The sequence below is a fragment of the Halichoerus grypus genome, chromosome 2 (genome assembly GCF_964656455.1).
Source record: "Halichoerus grypus chromosome 2, mHalGry1.hap1.1, whole genome shotgun sequence".
Taxonomy (NCBI): Eukaryota; Metazoa; Chordata; class Mammalia; order Carnivora; family Phocidae; genus Halichoerus; species Halichoerus grypus.
In genome coordinates, this window is record NC_135713.1 from 8951412 (window position 1) to 8972669 (window position 21258).

General features: G+C 40.6%; 1 protein-coding gene across 5 annotated transcripts in view; it reads right to left on the bottom strand.

Moving 5' to 3' along the window:
• CTNND2 (catenin delta 2) overlaps positions 1-21258 on the bottom strand; it is an 892725-nt gene that overhangs the window by 378698 nt on the left and 492769 nt on the right. For all 5 annotated transcript variants that reach the window (XM_078066561.1, XM_078066564.1, XM_078066562.1 and 2 more), the window contains one exon: positions 10738-10910. In XM_078066561.1, the coding sequence (XP_077922687.1) occupies positions 10738-10910 (173 nt within the window). The remainder of the gene's footprint in view (positions 1-10737; positions 10911-21258) is intronic.

Sequence of the window (21258 nt, forward strand, 5' to 3'; positions counted from 1 at the left end):
CCTTTCCCACAGGAGCAGAAGGAGGAGAGAGAACCCCAGAGGCTCTAAGGAGAGTCCCCTGCTCATAACAGAACGAATACTTTGTGTTATGTCTTGCATATATACCATTAATAATAGCCCTATGTGACATTAATGATATCACTGCCAAGTTGCATAATTTTTAATAAAACAAATACTAAAGTATACCGATATAAACTAAAGTAATGCTATGTAGAACTCTAGGATTTAAACATTAGAATGATGTGGGTCCTAGGAAAACCCTGAACACACTCAGCACACGTTTAATTTCCCTTTCAATCTGTTGGAATGTCTAGTTTCAGGAGCACTAAATGCTAAATATTATTGTCTCGAAAGATTCCTTAAATGGCCCCCAACTCTGTGGAAGTTTTGAGAACTGCCATATCAGCTCCAGGTATTTTGACAAGCTCTAGCAGCCAGTTCAACAATCTTTTAAATATTGTAGGATCTTGGTGAAATTTTGCCATTTTTTACACGAAAAAAATTAAAACATAAATAAAAATTTACATGCCCTTTAAGATTGGTATTGTTCATGTCAGAAATGTTTTGTATCTGCACTGCCCAATATGGTAACCACTAGACACAGGAGCCTATTGGGTACTTAAAATTGGCATTGGATTTTAACACATATTTAATTTTAATTAATTTGAACTTAAATAGGCAAATGTGGCTGGTGGCCCACCTTACTGGACTATGCTATAAGCCACTTTGCAGTTTATAATAAATAATCCAGGGGTGTTAGCCTCCCTTCGGATGGCTATGGAATCATAAGGGCCTAAGAACGAGTCTTTGGTTACACAGAGAATTCTGTTTTTACAGCATCAATTGGACAAAAGCAGTAGTCTTTTGGGAGCTTGTTTCCACTCTTGTGGTTATGTTTTGTTCCACTATGTGATTTTATTTAGCAACTCTTAGCCAGTTAAGGATACAAAATCCATGCCTCAGACCTAGGTTTATTACTACCTAGGTCACTGGGTTAAAAATAATATAAGCAGATTTTAACATGCATAGAATGTCACCCACTTCGCTGTCACAGAAGCTCAATTCTACCTTAAAAGTATGTTAACACTATAAAACTGTAAATCCAATTTTAAAGGTAGAGTTCCAAAACTTCCCTTAAAAAAACCCCAAACAACAACATCAATAAAAAACTAATGACTATTATACCTTCTTCCCTAAGGATATTTGGAAATGCAGTAAGAACTGAAATAATCTTTTTATTGATGATAAGATCCTTAAAATAATATAAAAATTTCTACATACTTGGAGCAGATTGTGCCCCAATATTGTCTTGTCCTTTGAGAAGGACAATCTCTGTCAGTGTCTTCATTCTTAGCTCTTTGGAACAGACCAACCCAAAGGGCTACTTTGTTTTTCCTAAACCCTCCAAAATAGGAGACCCGCCTCTGTGAAATTAACAAGGAAGTAGAACATTGTAAATAGACACTCTGATTAAATAGTTTCCAATAGGCTGAGTCTGGGGTTCACTAAATGTCTTTCCTTCCTTGCTTCCCATTACAGAAATTCATCAAGAGAAAAATGGAACATTACTTCCAGTTCCAATGGATACTTTATGTATATTATATCTCAAGTAAAAAATAAATGTAGGGATTTTTTAAAAATGAGACATGAACAATACACGTAACTTATCAAAGCTCTTATAAACTAGATATTTCATCTGCATAATAGTTTACATATAAGTTTCAGATGGGGCAGATTTAGAATATGCTATAGTTGTGATTTGTATGTTGTATGTTTGCGTGTTTGTGTACATATATATACACATATATATGTGTGTGTGTGTGTGTGTGTGTGTGTACACTGAGGCCTCTTGTGTAATTGTGGAGTGCTATTTATACCTATTTCATGAAAGTGTTTAAGGGGAGAATGTATTTTCAAAGTGTAGTACAAAGAAAGTTAAAATGAGCATTTAGGCAATATATACATTATTCCCAATACCCATTAACCAACAGTATTCAAGATCCATGCATTAATGCATTCCCTCACTCAATAAACCATTAACTGGCACCTCCTATATTCCATGTACAAATGAGGAGTCCGTTCTTGAAGGCCTCTCTGCAATCCTCTTTAGGTGAAATATTTTACCTTGACATTATTTTGGAGATCTATCGTAATTTTTACAGAATAATACCAGGCCTACAATTATGACATTGTTCTTCTCTGGAAGTCTGAGGCCCTGAAAATATGGCACTCTTGGACCAGAATGTGGCATTGGCCTCAACAAAGAGCAGAGCTGCTTCCTCATCCCTTCACATTTTACCTTCTGTCTAGGGAGTAGGGATGGGGCATGGAGTGACATGGGGAAATAATTCTCCAAACTCAGAAACTTATTTAATCCTCATTCTTGGGAGGCTGGGCAGTACCAAAAAACAAAACAAAACAAACAAAACAAAACAAAAGAACAAAAAGAAAAAAAACCCCAAACCAAAAAAAAAAACAACAAAAATCACACAAAACCCCACTATGCTGCAGCCAGTTAACAAAAGACTTGACAGCCCGGGCTGTCTAATGAACCTTGACTTCAAATCATGAGTAAGCCATGTCACTGCAGTAAACACCACATTTTATAAAGCAGGTCTGTGATTCATGGGCAGTCCTCGTGAAGATGTATTTAGACCTGCCAAGTTTCCTGGAATTGTCAGTGAGGCCCCTAACTCTGGGTCAGGAGGAATATTTGCCCAGAATGCTGGGCAGCTGGGCCAACGCTGTCAGGAATGGGCAACTGGACTCCCTGTTCCATGGCCTCCCCGAGGGAGCCTGATGACTGGGGGGTCAGCTGTCTGTTCCCCCACCAGCTGTCTCCATCGCTTTCATTTTCCTGGGATTACCATCAGACTGGTGAAGCTAATAATTCATGGCGCAGATATTCCTGGTTGTGGTGGCTGAGGAGGTCCTGGGCAAAAACAGTGTCACGAGAGGCAAAGCTGGAGAGCGTGTTTCAAAGGAAGACAGAGGCAACAGGGTGAGCCAGTCCAGGCGTGGAAGAGCAGTAACTCCGGGAGATGACATTGATTGGATGAGCAAGGGGGTGGGAGGCCGTTTGAGAGAATGCAACTAAGAAAATAAAAGCAATGACTGAAGACTATTTGTTTGATGAGTTAAGAAGCTTGAATAGCTTTTAAATACTAAAAAAACAGGACATGGCTTTAAGATGACATCTTTGAAGAAATCCGTTTCTAAACCAGAACAAGCTGATAACATGATTTAGAAATATTGGCTACATGCTGTTGATTAAAACATCTGAGAGCATGTAGAACTTTCCTAGAATCAGTCTGCACACTCAGGTGGACGAAGTCCTTTACCCTCACAACTTGGAAATGAGAAGAAATCATGCCTCCGAATGCAAAACAGTCTCATTTAGTTATTGTCTGAAATGTTCCTATAGCACAACCCAATTAAAATGAATCTACGTTCCCAAATAAGTTTTGTGCCCTTGAACTTACTCCCTGGGATGAAATGCACTTGCTTAAACGCTACAATCATTGCTCCCCCAATTTGGTATCTTCTCTTTTGAAATTGACTTTAGAAGGAATGCCATTCTTTAAGATAAGTCCCAAGGTAGAAAACCCTCGTGCTGTGAGAAAGGTCTGATTTTGGAAATAGCCAAATAAAATCATCAAGAGCCTTGTCTAGCAATTCCCCTGAGGAGCACTGGTTTTGGTAAAAGCTAACATGAAACATAAAGAGACAGCTTCCGTTCACAGTTCACACTGTCCCTGGAGTCATCGCTGCTGGATGGGGACAGAAGGGCAGGGTTTACCTGGCGGTGACCTTGTGCTACAGTGAAAGGTAGTGCCCAGAGCAAAGTAAACTTAATTGAAAAACCAAGGAGTTTGGAAGGAATTCCTTCCCCAGAAGAGAACAACTCAATTAAAAGGGCCATAAGAGCTATAATCTTTGAGACAAAAATGGAGACCACCCTCACTGCTTTCTTTTTGCATGAGTATCCCACAATTAGAGAGAGAGTGTGCGAGGGAGTGGGTGCTCTTGCAAACCTATCAGCCCTGTCACTGCAGTGAGAAGGAGGTGCTAGTGGATCTATTTTCCCAGGGTTTTCCAGTCACTAGTACAAACCGGGTGGGATGGATTTTTGCATCCTGGGTGATGGTTTTTCCTACCCTCTGCCCTCCCTTTAAATAAAGGTATGATTAGGGTCATTATCAATAAATATTCAGAAGAGTATTTCATATGGCCATTAAAAAGCTCTACCAATGGAGGGGTGCCTGGGTGGCTGAGTTAAGTGTCCGACTCTTGATTTTGGCTCAGGTCATGACCTCAGGGTTGTGAGATTGAGCCTTGCATTGGGCTCCCTGCTCAGTGGGGAGTCTGCCTGAAATTCCCTCTCTTCCTCTCCCTCTGCTCCTCCCCCGCCCCCACCCCTGCTCACACGCCCCCCCCAAATAAATAAATTCTTTTTAAAAAGCCTCTACCAATGGAAAAAAAAACAGAAAAAGAAAACAATGACATGTCTTATATAAATTTATCTTATAGAATATATAAGGAGGGATTTCTGGGTGGCAACTTTTCCTAAAAAACTCAATAAGCCTTGGCAAAAATAAACTACAAGAAACTTTTATTCCAGCAAGAGGTTCATTCAGTATTTACTTTAAGAAGCCAAATACTTGCTTAGAGGAGGAACTACTCTAGTACAGCACACACATATCCTCCCTGCAACGAGAGATGTTTCAATTACTGAAGCCAGATTATATATATTTATACTGGAAACAGAAAATGGGAGGGGGAAGATTTTAAAGCAGAGTAATGAGAAAGGATTTCCAAAAGGTGGTCATCTGAAAACTATCTTAAAAACAAATAAGCTGCCCATTCCCCACAAACATGTCAAGGAAAGTATAGAAAATGGCGCAATTTCTCCTCTAAATGTTACATACTGTCTATATTCTAGACTAAATACATCCTTGTGATTTTGTGTTTTCCAAGTTCATTGGTGACTTTTCTCTTCCTAAGTATTGCCAAACAACAACTTTGCTCATAATGAAGCAAACCGGAGTGATGTCACCCCAGCTATCCGCATGACCCTTCCCATTCAACGGCCAATACATAGGTGTTTACTGGGGATTTGCTTCTCTTTGCACCATGTGTCTTTCTGTGCACCGAGCCACCATCCACAGAGCTCTCCATCCCCTTGACTTTCACACTGATCTGACGTGAAACTACACCATTTAAGTGATGCTCCAAATTCAAAGAACACCCGGCCATGGGCACCAATGAGCAGATGGTATATTTATAATTATGATATAGTCTAAATGAGCACTTTTAAGACACAAAAGTCAGCGCCACATTAAATAAGTAGGCCAGATCACAAAGAAAGGGCAATGTTGTTTCTGAACAAGCTTACTGCTTTTCTAGGCTACCCACTGTTGTCCAGTTTTATTTTGCAAAACTATCATACAATTCTTCATTTCCCTTAGCAAGCAGGCATTTTTCTAGGATTATAAATGTGCACACACTTACTTCTGTTCTGCTGAATGACATGAGAGTGGTTTTGAAATCTTTAGGCTCCTGCCAGTACTCTGTACACAGGTGCATCCTTTCGTATCTTTTGCTTATTTTTGTTTTTTTGAGGGAAGAAGTGCTTGGTGAGACTACTTTATGTGTGGACAGGGGAGAGACCAACGCATCTAGAGTGGTTCCTCTATGCCGGAAGTCTTATATTCAGCATTTCATACAATCCATAGGAAACATTATGTGAGCAGAAGTAGACAAAGCCTGGAGGAGAGCCAGCTGCTCGATCTGCTCTCTACCCACAACCTCTGCAGAAGGATTATCCAGAATAAGGCTGGGGTGGGAGGAGCCTGAGGAATGCTTGGTGAACCCTGGGCCAGTTACTTGCGATACGGAGATCAGCTGTGTCTGGTTTCTGCTCCTGCAGCAAGGCCATCTGATGGGAAGAAACTCATCTGCAACTAACTATCGGGTGTTTTCTGTGATATGACAGAATGATGCTTTCAACCCATAAGTCAGGCCATGCTGCGCCTCCTCGAGTAAAAGACAAGATCCTCACAATAATCCACTGGGTTTCCCAACCCTTCGAAAACTCCTGCACCCGGGGCTTTAGCCACCTTGGCCTCCTTGCAGAATGTTCTGTCAACATGCCAGGCCGCCTCATCCGGGAGCCACTGAATTTGCTGTCCCCAGGACCGCCATACAACTAGCTGCCTCTCTCTCTGCCTTCAGGTCTTTCCCAGCTGTTACCTTCTGCACAAGGCCCCACCGGTCACACCCCGCCCCGCACTTTGGATCCTGCTTACCCTGGTTGGCATCACATCCTCCTCACGGAAATCATCACTTTCTAACAAACTATGTAATTTACTTATTTCCGGTGTCGGTTTTCTGAGTTCTCATGGCTGCTGCTAGAATTTAGGTTCCTTGAGGATGGGGACTGCGTTTCTTTTCTTTATTTCTTCATCCTGAACGCATGACAGCTCATGGCATGCAATAGGCACACAAAGCGTCTTGGATGCATTAAAGAATAACCCATAGATACACAGATATACCTGGAAAAGCAGCTCTATTTTAACGGGGGGACCTCACGAGAGTCACACAAAGGCCAAGGTTAACTTGGAGGGAGAAGCGGGGAATGGAGGGGGAGATGGAGGGGTGACCTACACAGCCTGTTTGAGGCTGGGGCACAGAGCTTGCAGGGTGGGGGGAATGAATAACCATAAATTGGCTCATTGTTACTTCCCAGAAAGGCCTTGGGGTCTGATGGGAAGGGTCTTACCTTCTGTGTCTTCCAGCCCTATGAACTCAACCTAGAGTCTGAGGAGACTAGGTTGAATCCTTGAAGTTTCAAGGATTCTAGTTTGGGTAACACCAGAGAATTAATATTTTGTTGCACGTTTTGCGCCTTATAGCTTTACCTGCGGACTGATATGATGGGGCAATTGTAGGTTTTGCATGTATTGCTGAGGCCTGGTGTGGAGCCTGGTGATGCTGGTGATGATCTCTCCACAAATATGTATTATGTTGAATAAACTAGAGTTTTTTAAAAATTTTAATTGAAATTAGATTCTTTGAACATGCATGATACTCCTTTGAAATTGCATTCTGACATGATTTATGAGCCAGACAGAAAACCATTTGCTTTACTTTAGAATTACACATATTTTTTAGACTAAAAAAAAAGAAATACTTCGTGTTGATTGGTTATTGACCTTATTAACTTGGTCTGGCATCTGCTGGCAATAATTTGAACTTCGTTAGCCCTTTTGGCACTTTCTAACTACAAGGTATTCTAAAAATTAATCCAGCCTCGAAGAAATGACCTTTTTATACCACTCGGAATGTTGAAAAGAATGTGTCATGGGGCTCAGCAAAACCACTAGAACAGAGGGATCATCCCAAGATGATCTGAACAAGGGAGATGTTATCGGAATGGGATGTGGCCTCCCTAATTTCAAGGTATAATGCTAAATGCAGAATAAACCTACTGGTTTACTTGTTCAACCCTTCTCTGACATTATTTGGAAGTCACAGGTCCTATGGGGTGTTCAAGAAAACATGCCTTTCATACTGCAGCACGTGAAAGCTAAAAGTAAGCTAAAAGATCCACCACTTAGTAAAATAAATAAGATTTAGATATTCGCCAATGGCCTCAATCCTGTTCATCGAGTGGATTAGAACAACCCCCTGTTTTGAATGTTCAGACTTCTCCATCCAGTCACCTGCCAGGGTAAATGAGCATGCCAGTCACTTTCGCCTCGAACTTACGTTATCACCTTGAACATGAAATAGAACATTTATAGATGTCTTCAAACTATTAACTCTGATGACTTCAAATACATAGCTTTGATATCTTTACAACTTTGTTACACTTTCTGATTAAACTTTAAAATGGACTTTTACTGTGAGGCCCCATCCTGTCATTCTGAGCTTCTACTATTTTACTCCCATGCTAATTAGCAGATGACAGAATTAGCTCCAAGAAGAACTCCTACAACATGGAAGTAGATAAACCGCCATATTGCTTGTCCACATTTATAGACCTGTTAATAGGTTCAAGCTGCTGATGAATTTAATTGAATTGGTCAATAATAAAAGGAAACCTATGAAACACTGCTGGAATCACTAGACTTCAATTCAGTCAAGACTTTGTGTCCATTTTCACTACTGCTGCCTTAAAATGGTGTGTGGCAACGTCTCTAAATGCAATGAGCTTGAGTCTCCCCATCTTTAAAGTGTCAATGCTAATATAGCCCTGTTGTGGGGATTAAGTAAGAGGATGCATGTAAAACAGATTACTTCCACATGCTCAATAAATGGTAGCTATTAATTTTATAAGAAAGCTTTGCTTTAACATTTAACAGCTAGTCGTTACATAGCTACATGTGAATTAAGCTTACAAGATGCTCACAGATGAGTTGATAAGTTAACTGATTTTTCATTTTATATTGACATTTCTATTTTCCATGACGCTCAGCTATGGGAATACAGATTTTTAAAAAAATTTGATTCAATGTTTTCAACTCAAATTACAGGAGCCTTAGATATTTATATTATAAAAAAAAAAAAAAGCCAAACATGAGTAATAAGTGAGTTCAAGATTTAAAAAAAAAAAAGGTAGAACTTTATTGTTTTACTACCTATATGTCTTAGAAGTTCTAGGAAATTGGTAAAAGCTAAAATCATAGCTTTCATAGGTTAATTTGAATATAAAATATTCCTTATTTCTGAATGTGGCCTCTTGGATCTAGATGTATAGCCAGATAAAAGGATAAAAGAAGGGCTCTAATCCACTTGTGTGCTTCCAAAGAATTCACAATCATGTATATTCTACCACAATCAGTGTATCATGGTCAAAGAGAGTCAGTATAGATGAGAAGAAGAAAAATATTTCCTTTCAAGAATAGGATGCTTTTGAGAGAGAAAAAAAATCTAAACCTACAGAATAAAATCATATCACTTCCATTTCATCTTTTAATAAAATAAAATGAGATTAAAAAGAAATCTAACGATATTTCCTATGCTAATAACACCCAATATTTCAAACATCATATAATGTTCTTCTGTCATGAAGCAATAAAGACTATTTTGTGTTTATGATAAATGCATGTATATTTGTACATACAATTTTTTTTCTAATAAATTAAAAACCAGTTTTAGATATTCCCTCACATATCCCTTCACATTTCTTTAAGGGAGGTAAGACAGACCAGTGCTTTCATAGAACTGTGATCCTGGATCTGGGAAACAGTACTGAGTTCCAGGGGTCGCCTCTGTGTATGTGACCTGCCCTCAGTGACTTCAGGGACCATCCCTCTCAAGCCCCACACACCTCCATTCTCCATCCAAACAGATGCACTGAACCAGGGTCCACACTGGACCACAACAGGGGAACAAGCCATTGTTCTCCGTGGAATGTTTTATTTACCACTCCCTCTTATTCACATATCCTATAGCTTGGCATCACAAGAAGATAAAAGTCACAACGCCACGGATGGACAAGAGTGTTGCTTGAAGAAGGTACTCATATTTTTAGTACATTGCTGAGGCAATAATTTAATAATTGAAATGCACTGATACCTTTCAGTTTATGCTTCACTTGTGTCCATGTCACCTAAAATAAGCATCTCATGGTGACTGTGCTATGCCATTCCAGCTCACCTTGCCTCCTGTCTGCAGACATTTCTTGGGGGCCGTGGGGATGGCTAGGGGCTGCTGATAAAGGCTAAAAACAGTCCTGCCCTCAAACAGATTTTAATTTCGTTGGAAAGATTCTTGGATGCATAGTAACAATAAACTGGCGATAGCGATGGACAGGTCTGATTGTTAAAGGAGCCCAGGATGGGTAGAGTGGCTGGGGAAGGCTTCCTGGCAGAGGTACTATGCATTAATGCAGGAAGTATGAAGTTAAGCCCATCAGCTGATAGGGATACTTTCAGGGTTGTGGGTTCTTCATTCCAGGAGTAAAAACACAGAGATTAAAATAAATTTAAACCAGCTTAAAAAAACAAGATAGCCCTCCAATCAACATATTAATTCTGGTGGGTCCATCCAATATAACCTGCACCCCCAAATTAGCACGTAAACCACATTTACATCTTTCTTGAAAGAAAGAATTCAGGTTAGTAGCTACTTCATTTACCAAGAGCTGATCTTAACGGCACCTGATAAATCTGTGTCTGAAACCACAGGGCTAAGCGCACGCTTTAAAGAATTACAGGCACATTTCAAAATCACACTTGACAAAGTGTAACTACTTCTAAACTCAGTTATCTTCGGAAGAGTTCTGTGTACTCGATTATGCATTAATACTACGTTCCTTGATACGATGAAGCCCAAGGAATAACTTCATGCTTTTTATTTTTTTTTTTAGGAGAAAAAAATTTGTTCCAGGTGCCCTCACAAACTCAGAACGCATGTCGTATTTATGTCACATAGAGACACAGAAATAGTAACTAGACACACATTCACGGAGATCAGCACGTACAAAGCGGATACAGCCCGAGTGATTCACAGACACTCCTCAAGAAAAGATCTACAATTCAGTGTTACTCGATAATCATATTTTATTATTCATGTCCTTCCCTCACAGCCCTGAAGGCATCTCTCCTAAGTTATGGGGCATGCCTAAGAAAGGCAGGAGGGAACACCACAGCCGGCTCACAGCCCTGCTCCCCACCTGTTCCCTCGGAGCCCAGGGACCAACACAGCAGAGGCGCCCATCCCCACACGTACCTGGCTGAAGGTCTGGCCCGCACCTCGGGCTTGCGTGCCTCGGGTGGGGAGCTGCGAAGGGGCTGTCTCACTCAGGGCCAGGGTCTGGTTGCTATGGTAGCTGGCCGGATACTGGAAGGACCCTTCAGGTTTGGAATTGAGCTGAAGTGCACTCTGGGAGAGCAGGCTGGGCCCTGCATTGAAAGTCATTTAGAGCAGTAAGTGACAGCCTCACTGAAGCAGAAATGACATGTATTATTTATTGAGAGTAGCCTAGAATTATCACACGCACACGATTCCAGCCATCTATGCTTTGAATTCTGAGAACTAAAATGACCATATAATTTGACTCCGGCTCTTAAATGAGATTTTTTTTTTTTTTTTTTGGTGGTTTAAAAGTTCTCAAAAAGAGTAGTTTTTTTCAAATGATCTCATCCTGACCTACATAGAGACATTTCTTTTGAGACAAATTAGTTAATCCAGCAGTTATTTTTGGATTACACAATATCAGAAACATTTGAAATAATTTAAAAGTCTATCTTTTGGTTCATGTTAATTGTGTTCATATAATTATATCGCCTACTTAATTATCAAGATGCTAAAACACTCGAAACCTTCCCATCAGTGGCAAATTGTATCGTATAGTGATGTAATACCTCAATGCCTGAAGAGTAGACAATGTTTAAAATATTAATAGGTCTTCAAACAATGTAGAATTCACCCTGATCTCACTTGATATCCGACTGCTGGTTATCTCTGCCATCACAGTAGGAGAACAATGAGAGGATACAGTGTTAAAATTGGTGCTGCTAATGTGACTGATATTACAAGTGATGGAGAAATGAGAATCAGTGCCGGGCCTTATTATTTAATTATATTTTGTATAAGAGACTGTGCTTTATTTTCTTCCATTCTGTTTAGATGGGATCCTCGCAAGAGTCTGCCTGTTGTCTATTTAAGCAAATTTCTTTAATCACATTTCCTACTCACTTTGGGAGTTCAGAGAAGTAGGAAGAGTGCATGCACTTGTTATTTCCCATTGTGTGGCTTGAGAGGGGTCTAGGGTGAGCAGAGGGAGTTGGGTGGGAAGGACTTGGCAACCAAAGCTTTCTCATGCTCTCTTAACCGTAGTGCAAAGTCACTTCTTTTTTTGAAAGAGCAAAATTATATACACACAGACTATGGTATAATCATTACCCGGTCCTTAATCTCCCTCGTTGGCTGTTTTAGACCACAGTATCATTTCTAATAAATGTGGGCAAATTTCAAGTTCCTTACTTCTTTCTTTTCAGGACTATAACATGGCTTTCTTTCAAATGAGACCACAGATTCAACATGCAATAGGCCTTTTCTTTTTTGTATAAAAATAACGTGTCTTCCTTAAAAAAGCATCAGTTCCTATAACTTTTGTCATTTAAGAACTTCCCCCACCTTCCCTCTAATTCCCCGGTGAGGCTTCTGAACAATGCAAACATACATTCTCACCACTGGATGTTGAATAATAAGCCAATTAACTAATACAGGTAAGACTGGGTATTTTGAAATCTGGAAAAAAGTCAAGCAAGGATATAAAAATGTTCCCATCCAGTCCCAATTTCATCATGAAGGGCATAACAAAAGTACAATTGTAATCCTTTTTCTTGTAATTTAGAAAATAGAGTCCCAAGCAAACAGTATATACCAGATGGTGAAGTTTGCAATAGCCTGCAAAAAATCGTTTAATCCATACTGATGGTATTATAGGCCTAATCACCAGAAATACGATGTCTCTATGGGGAGTGCAGTCAAAGTTTCATTGTGGATGCCAGAAACATATTGTCCCCACTGCTGCTGGGGAAACTTCGAGGCACAGAGACAGAGTCACGATGCCTAGGCGAGGGGCAGGCTGAGATATAGGAGAGCCTGTGGGAGGAAGAGGAGCTGGGGTGATGGGGGCAGGGGCAGACAGTGACTAACTGCAAGGAGGAGGAAGAAGAGGGAGGTACTGGGGGACCAGTCACAAACTGTGGCCAAAGGCTTTCCCCTGGAACACTACCCTACTGAAGATCACAGCTCAGTGGAGGAGAGTGAGCTCTGCTGAAAGAGCAAAGGCCTTTTAAAGTCAGTGGTCCCCACTCTACCTGACAATGGGCAGCTTCCCCCTGAGACTTCTTTTGGCTCTTTCTTTCTACCCTGAGGTGTGGCTTTCCTTGGCCATGCCCCCTCCCCCATGATAGCACATCTCCAGGGTAGTGAAAGTTGAAACAGATACAACAGTGCACAGACTTTTGGAAATGTCAGTAAAATGAAATAAAGTAAAGTAAAATCTTCAATTTCTTGTAAATAGTTGGACATCTTTTTTGAGAGAGAGAGCAAGAGAGAGAGAGCAAGAGAGCACGAGCGGGGGGGAGGGGCAAAGGGAGAGGGAAAAGCAGACTCCCCGCTGAGCAGGGAGCCTGATGCAGGACTCCATCCCAAGACCCTGGCATCATGACCTGAGCTGAAGGCAGACACTTAACAAACTGAGCCACCCCGGCACCCCAAGAGTTGGACATAATCTATAAAGCAAGAGAACTATGTGTCCTGGTTATTTGCCTTTTAAGAAGACTGCATCACTCTGCTCTGAGGAACTTACATGCCTCTGTAGTTAGCAAGTCCTACAATTTTGCAAATTCCGAATAGATTCATAGAATTATCACCAGAAACCTACAAATGCTTTCCATGCAGGGTCTTATGGTAGCAATTTAAAGTCCTTTTTCAAAGGGATTTCAATTAAAAATGTGATTTATGTGCTCCTGAAATATACATCATGAAATAATCAGATCTGCTCATCTTTTATAGAATCAGTCATGTATCTGATCAATACTCAACAAAAACAAACCAAGATTCTCTATCCCATTATTTTGTTCACACATCTCAAGCATGAAACCTAGATGCAGTCTGACAAAGGTAATTGCAACAATGAGCAATGTATCATAATATTACAGCACTGACATATCACCTGGCAAGGGCAAAACAGTCAGGATAATAGCCAAAACACTGCATGCCTTTTAGAATGATTTCCATTGCTCACTAGGTTTCAAATGAATAGCATTTATTCATTCCAATTTTAGAGAACAAAGCTATATGAGAATATGAAAAGGTTAAAATTATAGGATAATCCTTAATTACTTTATAATGGAAGTAAAATTTACATATAACTAACTCTTCATTACCTTTATTAACATTATTGTGCATTGAGGTAGAAAATAGAAATTTTCCAGAGGTTTCGAAAGCATTTACAGTCTTGGGCTTTAAATTATGATTTTTTTCCTCCAGAACTTTTGACTTTCCATCAAGTCTTGGCTAGAGGCTTGGGCTAGAGGTAATATTAGACCACAGTCGTGAGGATATGAAGCATATCTGCTAGGGGATGAGGATGGTGGAAGAGGGTTTCTTAAGTTGCGGAGAGAAGAGACTGGGCTTTAAAATTCCACCCAGGGAAACGGAATGTTGCCTTTAGTGTAATTAATTGTTCCAGAGGAAACCTGAACTATGAGCAACAGTGGATCACCAGCTCCTATTAGGTCACAGAAAGCAACAGTTACCCTCTGGTGTGTGTATGCTTCCAGATCTCTATGCTGACTGATCTCTCTGTCCATTCTGGTCCATTATGGACCTTCCCCATCATGGGACGGTCCTCAAAGCTGAGCCCAGGGGTCTGCTCAATAGGATTCCTTGATCTGATCAAGACGCAATAGTCCCAGCTCCACAGAGGGGAGAAAGTCTAAGGGAACAGCATTGCTGAGGGGCATAAAACCTGCCATGGATCCTAGAAAGATACTGAAGCCATGTATTTTGAGTGTAATGTCAGTATCTCAATAATATCTCAGTGTGTCTGCTAATTCATCAATTGACTAGAGACCACACAGCAACCTGTGAAAAAAATTATCCTGGAGTCTTTTTCATGATTTCTCAGAAATGCAAACAGAAGTGTGGAGAGGCTGAGTGGTCGGTCAGCCAGTCATACACTTGGAAAAAGTGAAGATGAGACTCAGATCCTCATCTTCTATCCCCAAGCCCAGGAGTAGCTGCCGTTTGCCATCCAAGCAGCATTAAGTCCTATACACAGACCGGTATTTTAAGGTTGAAAAAGTCTCCCCTAAAGAGAAGACAACTTGTTTGTAGGAGAAATCTTTATGTCTCGGACTGGGGTTCTTCTCCGGTGAACCTCTCCTTACAGGCTCCGGGTTTTGGCCGGGGAAGCCTGCTGTCTGCCATCAGTGGGACAGAGATCAGCCTCAGCAGGTAGAAAGCTTGAAAGGCTAATTTTCTACATAAAAATTCAGACTCACAGATCGTATTAACGTATACACTATAATATATCGTCTGTTTCTTCTTAACTGAGCTAGAAATTCTAGAGCTTTCATGATGATACACTCTTATTCTGTTTGCACAGGTTTAAAGAGACTTCTTCTGGAGTTGCTAATTCTTGCCTGCTTTAGCTAAATATTGGTCCCAGAAAACAGTGAACCTTCATTCAACTACATACTTTGCAGTAATGCAGAAAGGCCAGAAGCCTACCATGTGGCATTGCTAAGTCATTATGTAGGCCAGAAGCATGCCAATGGCTGGGGGGAAAAGAATCCAGGACCAGAACACTTAGTAGACTTCCATGTTTATGAAAGGGACATGATGAGGACGGCAAAGGGCCGGTAATACCAGCTGACCTTTACTGAGTACTTGCTAAGTTCCAGGGACCATCCAGAGCAGCTAATATCCATTAGCTCACTGCATCTTCACAAGGACCCAGTGAAGAAGGTGCGACCATCCCCCTTTATGTCAACGGGACTGAGGGTAGCACCACACAGTGGGCTGCATGCAAGTGAGGCCTCTGGCTTCAGAACATGTGTTCTTAACCACACTCCATCATTCTGCCTCTACAAATTTTAATCTGGGCAAATTTGAGCACCTAATGAGATAATGGATGTGAAACTGCTTGGAAAAATATAAACTGCTTTACAAATGTCAGTTTTTAGTATTAGTAACTAATTATCTAATTACGTAGCCTCATGGTCTAATCATAATAAACCCTTGATTGGGATTTGTTTGTCCTGAAAACCTTATTACAGTACTGTGCCATATATCACTTAACGTTTTCCCTCAACACCTCGTGAGCTTTCATTTTACAAATGAGACATTTGAGGCATAGATCATTAAAATGGCCTGCTTAAAATTAAAAACAAAACCGAACAAAACCTAGCTGTCAGAGCCAAGAGATGAGAAAGCAAAAGTTCTCTCTGTCCCTTCAGCCTGAAATTCCTTTCTCTGTCAACCTCAAAACTTAGTCTTAAAGAGCCGTTTAAATGTCACCTCCTCCGTGCAGCCTGCCCTGATGCCTGATAGCTCAAAGAAAATTCACCTTACCCCCACCATGCTGCTTTAACCCTCTGAACAGACCAGACTCTGAGGAATCTGAATGACTTAACAGAGATCTGTACAGTATTACACAGGATAATAGGATGGAAGCAGAATTCTGAACATTTACAATGAAGGCAGCAGGGCTCTATTCAGATACTGGAGAGACTAGGACCAGGGATTTCCTGCAGTGCAGAGAAAGGAAACCCACGGTAATTGAGGAAATATTAACTGGTGGCTACTTTAGGAAGGGGCGGAAAGGTGCACAGTTAAGAGACATTTTAAAAGAAAAGCTCACGGGGACTTAGTGACTAAGTGGGCAGGAGTGAAAGAGGGTCCAAATGACTCCGTAGTTCGGCTGATTGGGAGCACTGCAGCGGGAGCTTGGGAGGTTCCTCCAGAAAACCCCACACACAGGACCCCGTTGTCATCATCAGGCACATGCCTTCTCTTTCTACAAGGGTTAAGGTGATTTACTGGGACTTGCGAACTCTGGTCCGCTTCAGTCGAGCACCTGTCCTAGAAGCCAACAAATATTCACAGATGAGCGTGGGAAAACAGAAACTCCCAATGATGTGGCATCCCGAAGAAGAAAAGTTGGTGTGTGTTGCAGCCTTGATGTTTTGAGGAAAGATGGGCTTCCTTTTTACATTACAGAGTTGGAGGAGATGGTGGGGATTTATGTAGTTAGAAAGGGCTTGATTTTAATACTGGCTCAAACATCACCTGACGAACTTAATCTTCCTAGGTCTTATGTAATTTCCGAGATCAAAGTTTGATTGTATGTAAGTGAAATTTTAGGACAGAGATGTAGCTGCCAGGGTCACCAATAGTGGGAGCTGAAACAGCAAGAATAAGACAGGGATTCTAAGGGGTAATTAAGTTATCGATTTAATTCCAAAGGATCATTTTTACCATTAAAGAAAAAAGTGCTACTAACAAGAAGGCACTAAGATAAACTATTAGAATTAGGCAATGCCTCAAACAGGGACCCCATGAACAGTTTGTTGAGGCTGTTAATTCAGGATTGTCAAAGGAATAATAAACACACCAACTGAGGGACATTTTCAGGACTGGACCCTGGACTGGCAGCTTTGTTTAGATGTACATTTGTCAGGAAATTTAGAAACACTTACTCTTAGGTTAAATTGATTCTGTCAAAATGATATAGAAACTTATCTTTATGCAGACCACGAAAAATAATGCCAGCAAGATTCACATACATTTATAACTGACAGAATCTGCATTCATTTCCATGCTCTTGCTAACCAGTCTCTGTGGAAGGTTAAGAATAATTTGAAGGTTGGGACGCCTGGTTGGCTCAGTTGGTTAAGCGGCTGCCTTCGGCTCAGGTCATGATCCCAGGGTCCTGGGATCGAGCCCCACGTTGGGGTCCCTGCTCAGTGGGGAGCCTGCTTCTCCCTCTCCCTCTGCTGCTCCCCCTGCTTGTGCTCTCTCTGACAAATAGATAAATAAAATCATTTTTTTTTTAAAGAATGATTTGAAGGTTGGGGTGCCTGGGTGGCTCAGTCAGTTAAGCATCTGACTCTTGATTTCAGCTCAGGTCATAATCTCAGGGTCATGAGATCCAGCCCTGTGTCAGGCTCCACACTGGGAAGGGAGCCCACGTGGGATTCTCTCCCTCCCCTTCTGCCTCTCCCCACCCACCATTATGTGCTCGCTCTATCCCAAAAAGAAAAAAAAAAAAAAAAGATTTGAAGGTTAAGCATTATTGTGCTTTAAATGAGAGTAAATTTTTAGAGCAACATCAAATAAACAGAAAGAGAAAATCTTTTTTTTATAGAAAATATTGCATTAGAATAAAAGAAGTAGTTGGTGGAAATTACATATACAAGTGGCCTGTTAAAGATCACAAAATCAATGAGAATAGTTGTCAGTGAGAAAAGCTGTCAGATTACCGAATTGACTTTAATAAGCTCAGAGCACTTTAGTCATATCTAACTGCAAGTAAAAATATTGACTTTTGTTTATTTATTTTAAAAAATATTTATTCATTTATTTGAGAGAGAGAGAGAGCAAGTGGGGGGACGGGCAGAGGGACAGAATCTTCAGGCGGACTTCCCGCTGCGCGTGGAGCCCAACATGGGGCTCCATCTCACAACCCATGAGATCAGGACCTGAGCCAAAACCAAGAGTCAGTCACTTAAGTGACTGAGCCACCCAGCGCCCCTTGACTTTTGTTTAAATTGAACTACTAATCGCTTTCATTTATAGTGGCCATTTCTTCTTTACGGCTTCTGGATAAATTCATCAGTTTAAACTTACTTGGAATAAGAAGTGGCTAGTGGTGTTAAACTGGCTATTGTCTTCATTAGTAACTTTAACAGCTCATAAGTAGGAGTTTCACTGAGGAATTTCACTGAAAATAGTGGTTAAGTCCAACCACCATTCCTAAAATTAACCAAGGGAAAAAGCTCGCGAGGCTTGTTATGCGAGGCAGCTCTGAGTGATGTGGCTATTATATGGGCAGGTGTGTTTCTATACTTCATTTCTAAGTCTGTCTGCAGAATATCAATTTTGTCTGGTCACCTGCTTTCAATGTGTAATGCCTTATGTGAAAATTAAAACTCTAGTGGTCCCAGGATTAGATAAGTACTCACTTAGTTTTTAAGCTGATTTAGATTCAACTAATGCTATTGGCTTAATTAGTAGGTTTTTTCAAGTCTGACTATTGTATATGGATAAATAGAAGGTCGTTACCGCACTCACACTATGCAATAACTCACTTAGTTTCTTTACAGCTGTATACAATAGAGGGAAATGAACAAAATGACATTTATCATGAAATGAACTTCAAATGTATAACTTTATTTTAACCATTTTTTAAAAGATTTTATTTATTTATTCATGAGAGACAGAGAGAGAGAGAGAGGCAGAGGGAGAAGCAGGCTCAGCTGGGAGCCCCATGCGGTACTCGATCCCAGAACCCTGGGATCATGACCTGAGCCAAAGGCAGAAGCTTAACCATCTGAGCCACCCAGGCGCCCATATGTATGACTTTAGCTCAAGAATATTATTATGCATGGGATTTTACATGATGTTATAATCACAGAACAGTATTTTTTATAGCTCATTACAATTTCCAACTATTTCCTTGTGAAGTTTTATTTTCAGATTATTTACCATTTAAAAAATTAATGTAGCACAGAGAGGAAAGGCATTATTCATATTTCTTCATAAATTGTCTAAAGATAATAGATTCATATTTCTTATTATCAATAATTGTGAAAAGAAATAAAAAAATCAGTTCAGAAGAAAACAAAATTTAAAAGCTAAACCCTGAAAACACTGTAATTGATTTGTGGAATATACTCACTTAAAGAACCAGCATTTCATTTGCCACAAATCACGGACTTTTCCTTAGAAATCTGCGTGGCTTGCCTGCGCATTTTGTTCAGGTCCCTGATCCAATTATCTTCTCAAACAGAGGTCTTCCTGGACCCTTTGATTATTATCTCAAAACTAGAGTTCTCATAGCACTTTCATGCTCTTAAAATCACTGAGGACCACAAAGAGCTTTTATTTATATGGGTGCTATAGAATGCTTATTTACTGCTTTAAAAATGAAAAAAATGTTTAAAACCAAATGGCGGGGCGCCTGGGTGGCTCAGTTGGTTAAGCGTCTGCCTTCGGCTCAGGTCATGATCCCAGGGTCCTGGGATCGAGCCCCACATCGGGCTCCCTGCTCCGCGGGAAGCCTGCTTCTCCCTCTCCCACTTCCCCTGCTTGTGTTCCCTCTCTCACTGTGTCTCTCTGTCAAATAAATAAATAAAAATCTTAAAAAAAAATAAATAAATAAAACAAAAAAATAAAACAACAACAACAACAACAAAAAATTGCTAAAAAAAAAAAAAAAAAAACCAAATGGCAATGATGCCATCGCGCAACATGCAGCTTCTGGAAAGCTCTGCTAACTCCGCTCCTGAGACTCTCTCACCCTCAGGTGTGAGAAGGAGCATTGAAAGGCTAGTAACTTTGTAGGATCATTGTGAAAATTCATGCCTTTTCAGGTCCCCCGGAAGGGCCTCAGGATCCCCCAGGATTCCCAAGTACATATTGAGAACCCTATTCTAATTCCACCTCTTGCTGACTTTGTCATTGCTTATAGCAATTATGTACTTGACCTTGTAGTATTCAGATTGCTTGGTTTCAGCCTTCTCTGACTAGTGTGGAAATGCCACAAGGGCAGAGACTCTCTGTGCTGCTTTTAATAAGTATTTAATATATACATTTAAAAATGAATGACTATAACACCCACCTCTGCCTGTAGGGCTTCAGTAAAAACCCAGCAAACGAAGAATAGACTATATCAGTTGCTGTTGAAGTGACTTGTTTGATCCTGGGCAGTCTTAATGTTTTAAGTTCTGGGGGAATCCCACAAGATGTCTCCACAAGGTATCACCAGGATACCCTTTCTTCCACTGTCCCCTGAGGAAAATCGTGCTTGCTCGGACTTTCTCATGGGAGCTTTCAGACTCTCTACTTTTTCTCACACTCATGTGCGTTCTGATACTTTCTTCACTTTCAACAGCTTTTGTTTGATCCTCATATTTGTGTTCTGGGTACCTGTGGTGCCTTGACAATTTCAAAACTCAATTGTTTTTTTTTATTAAAAATTCCATCAGGCTTTAAACTTTGTGCTTGATCCCAGGACACCCTACTAACACAGGTGGAGATGATTTTTTTTTTTTTTAATTTTATTTTAAGTAGGCTCCGTGCACAGCACAGAGCCCAAAGCAGAGCTTGAACTCACAGCCCTGAGATCAACACTTGAACTGAAATCAAGAGTTGGACATTTAACCGACAGCCACCCAGGCGCCCTGAGAATGATGTTTTTAATGAGAAATTCGCATTATGTTCTCTCTTGCTTCAGGGATGGAGAAGGAACACTTGGTACTTTATGCCTTTGTCAATCCCTTCACTTCCTATATTTGCTTCTTTGGAAAAGATATGCCTTTTAAACATCTATGTGATAGAAGGAAATCAAAGAAAAAGAAATTGAACATTAGTTGAAAACCAGGTAGAGGTAGCATCTGGAAGGGAAATTCAATTATAGCTTCTAGGAGGATATTACTATGTCCTGTGTGCCACCTGGGTGTTTTCCCTTGACTTTTGCTCGTATCTTCCATTTCTGCTACTCTTAAC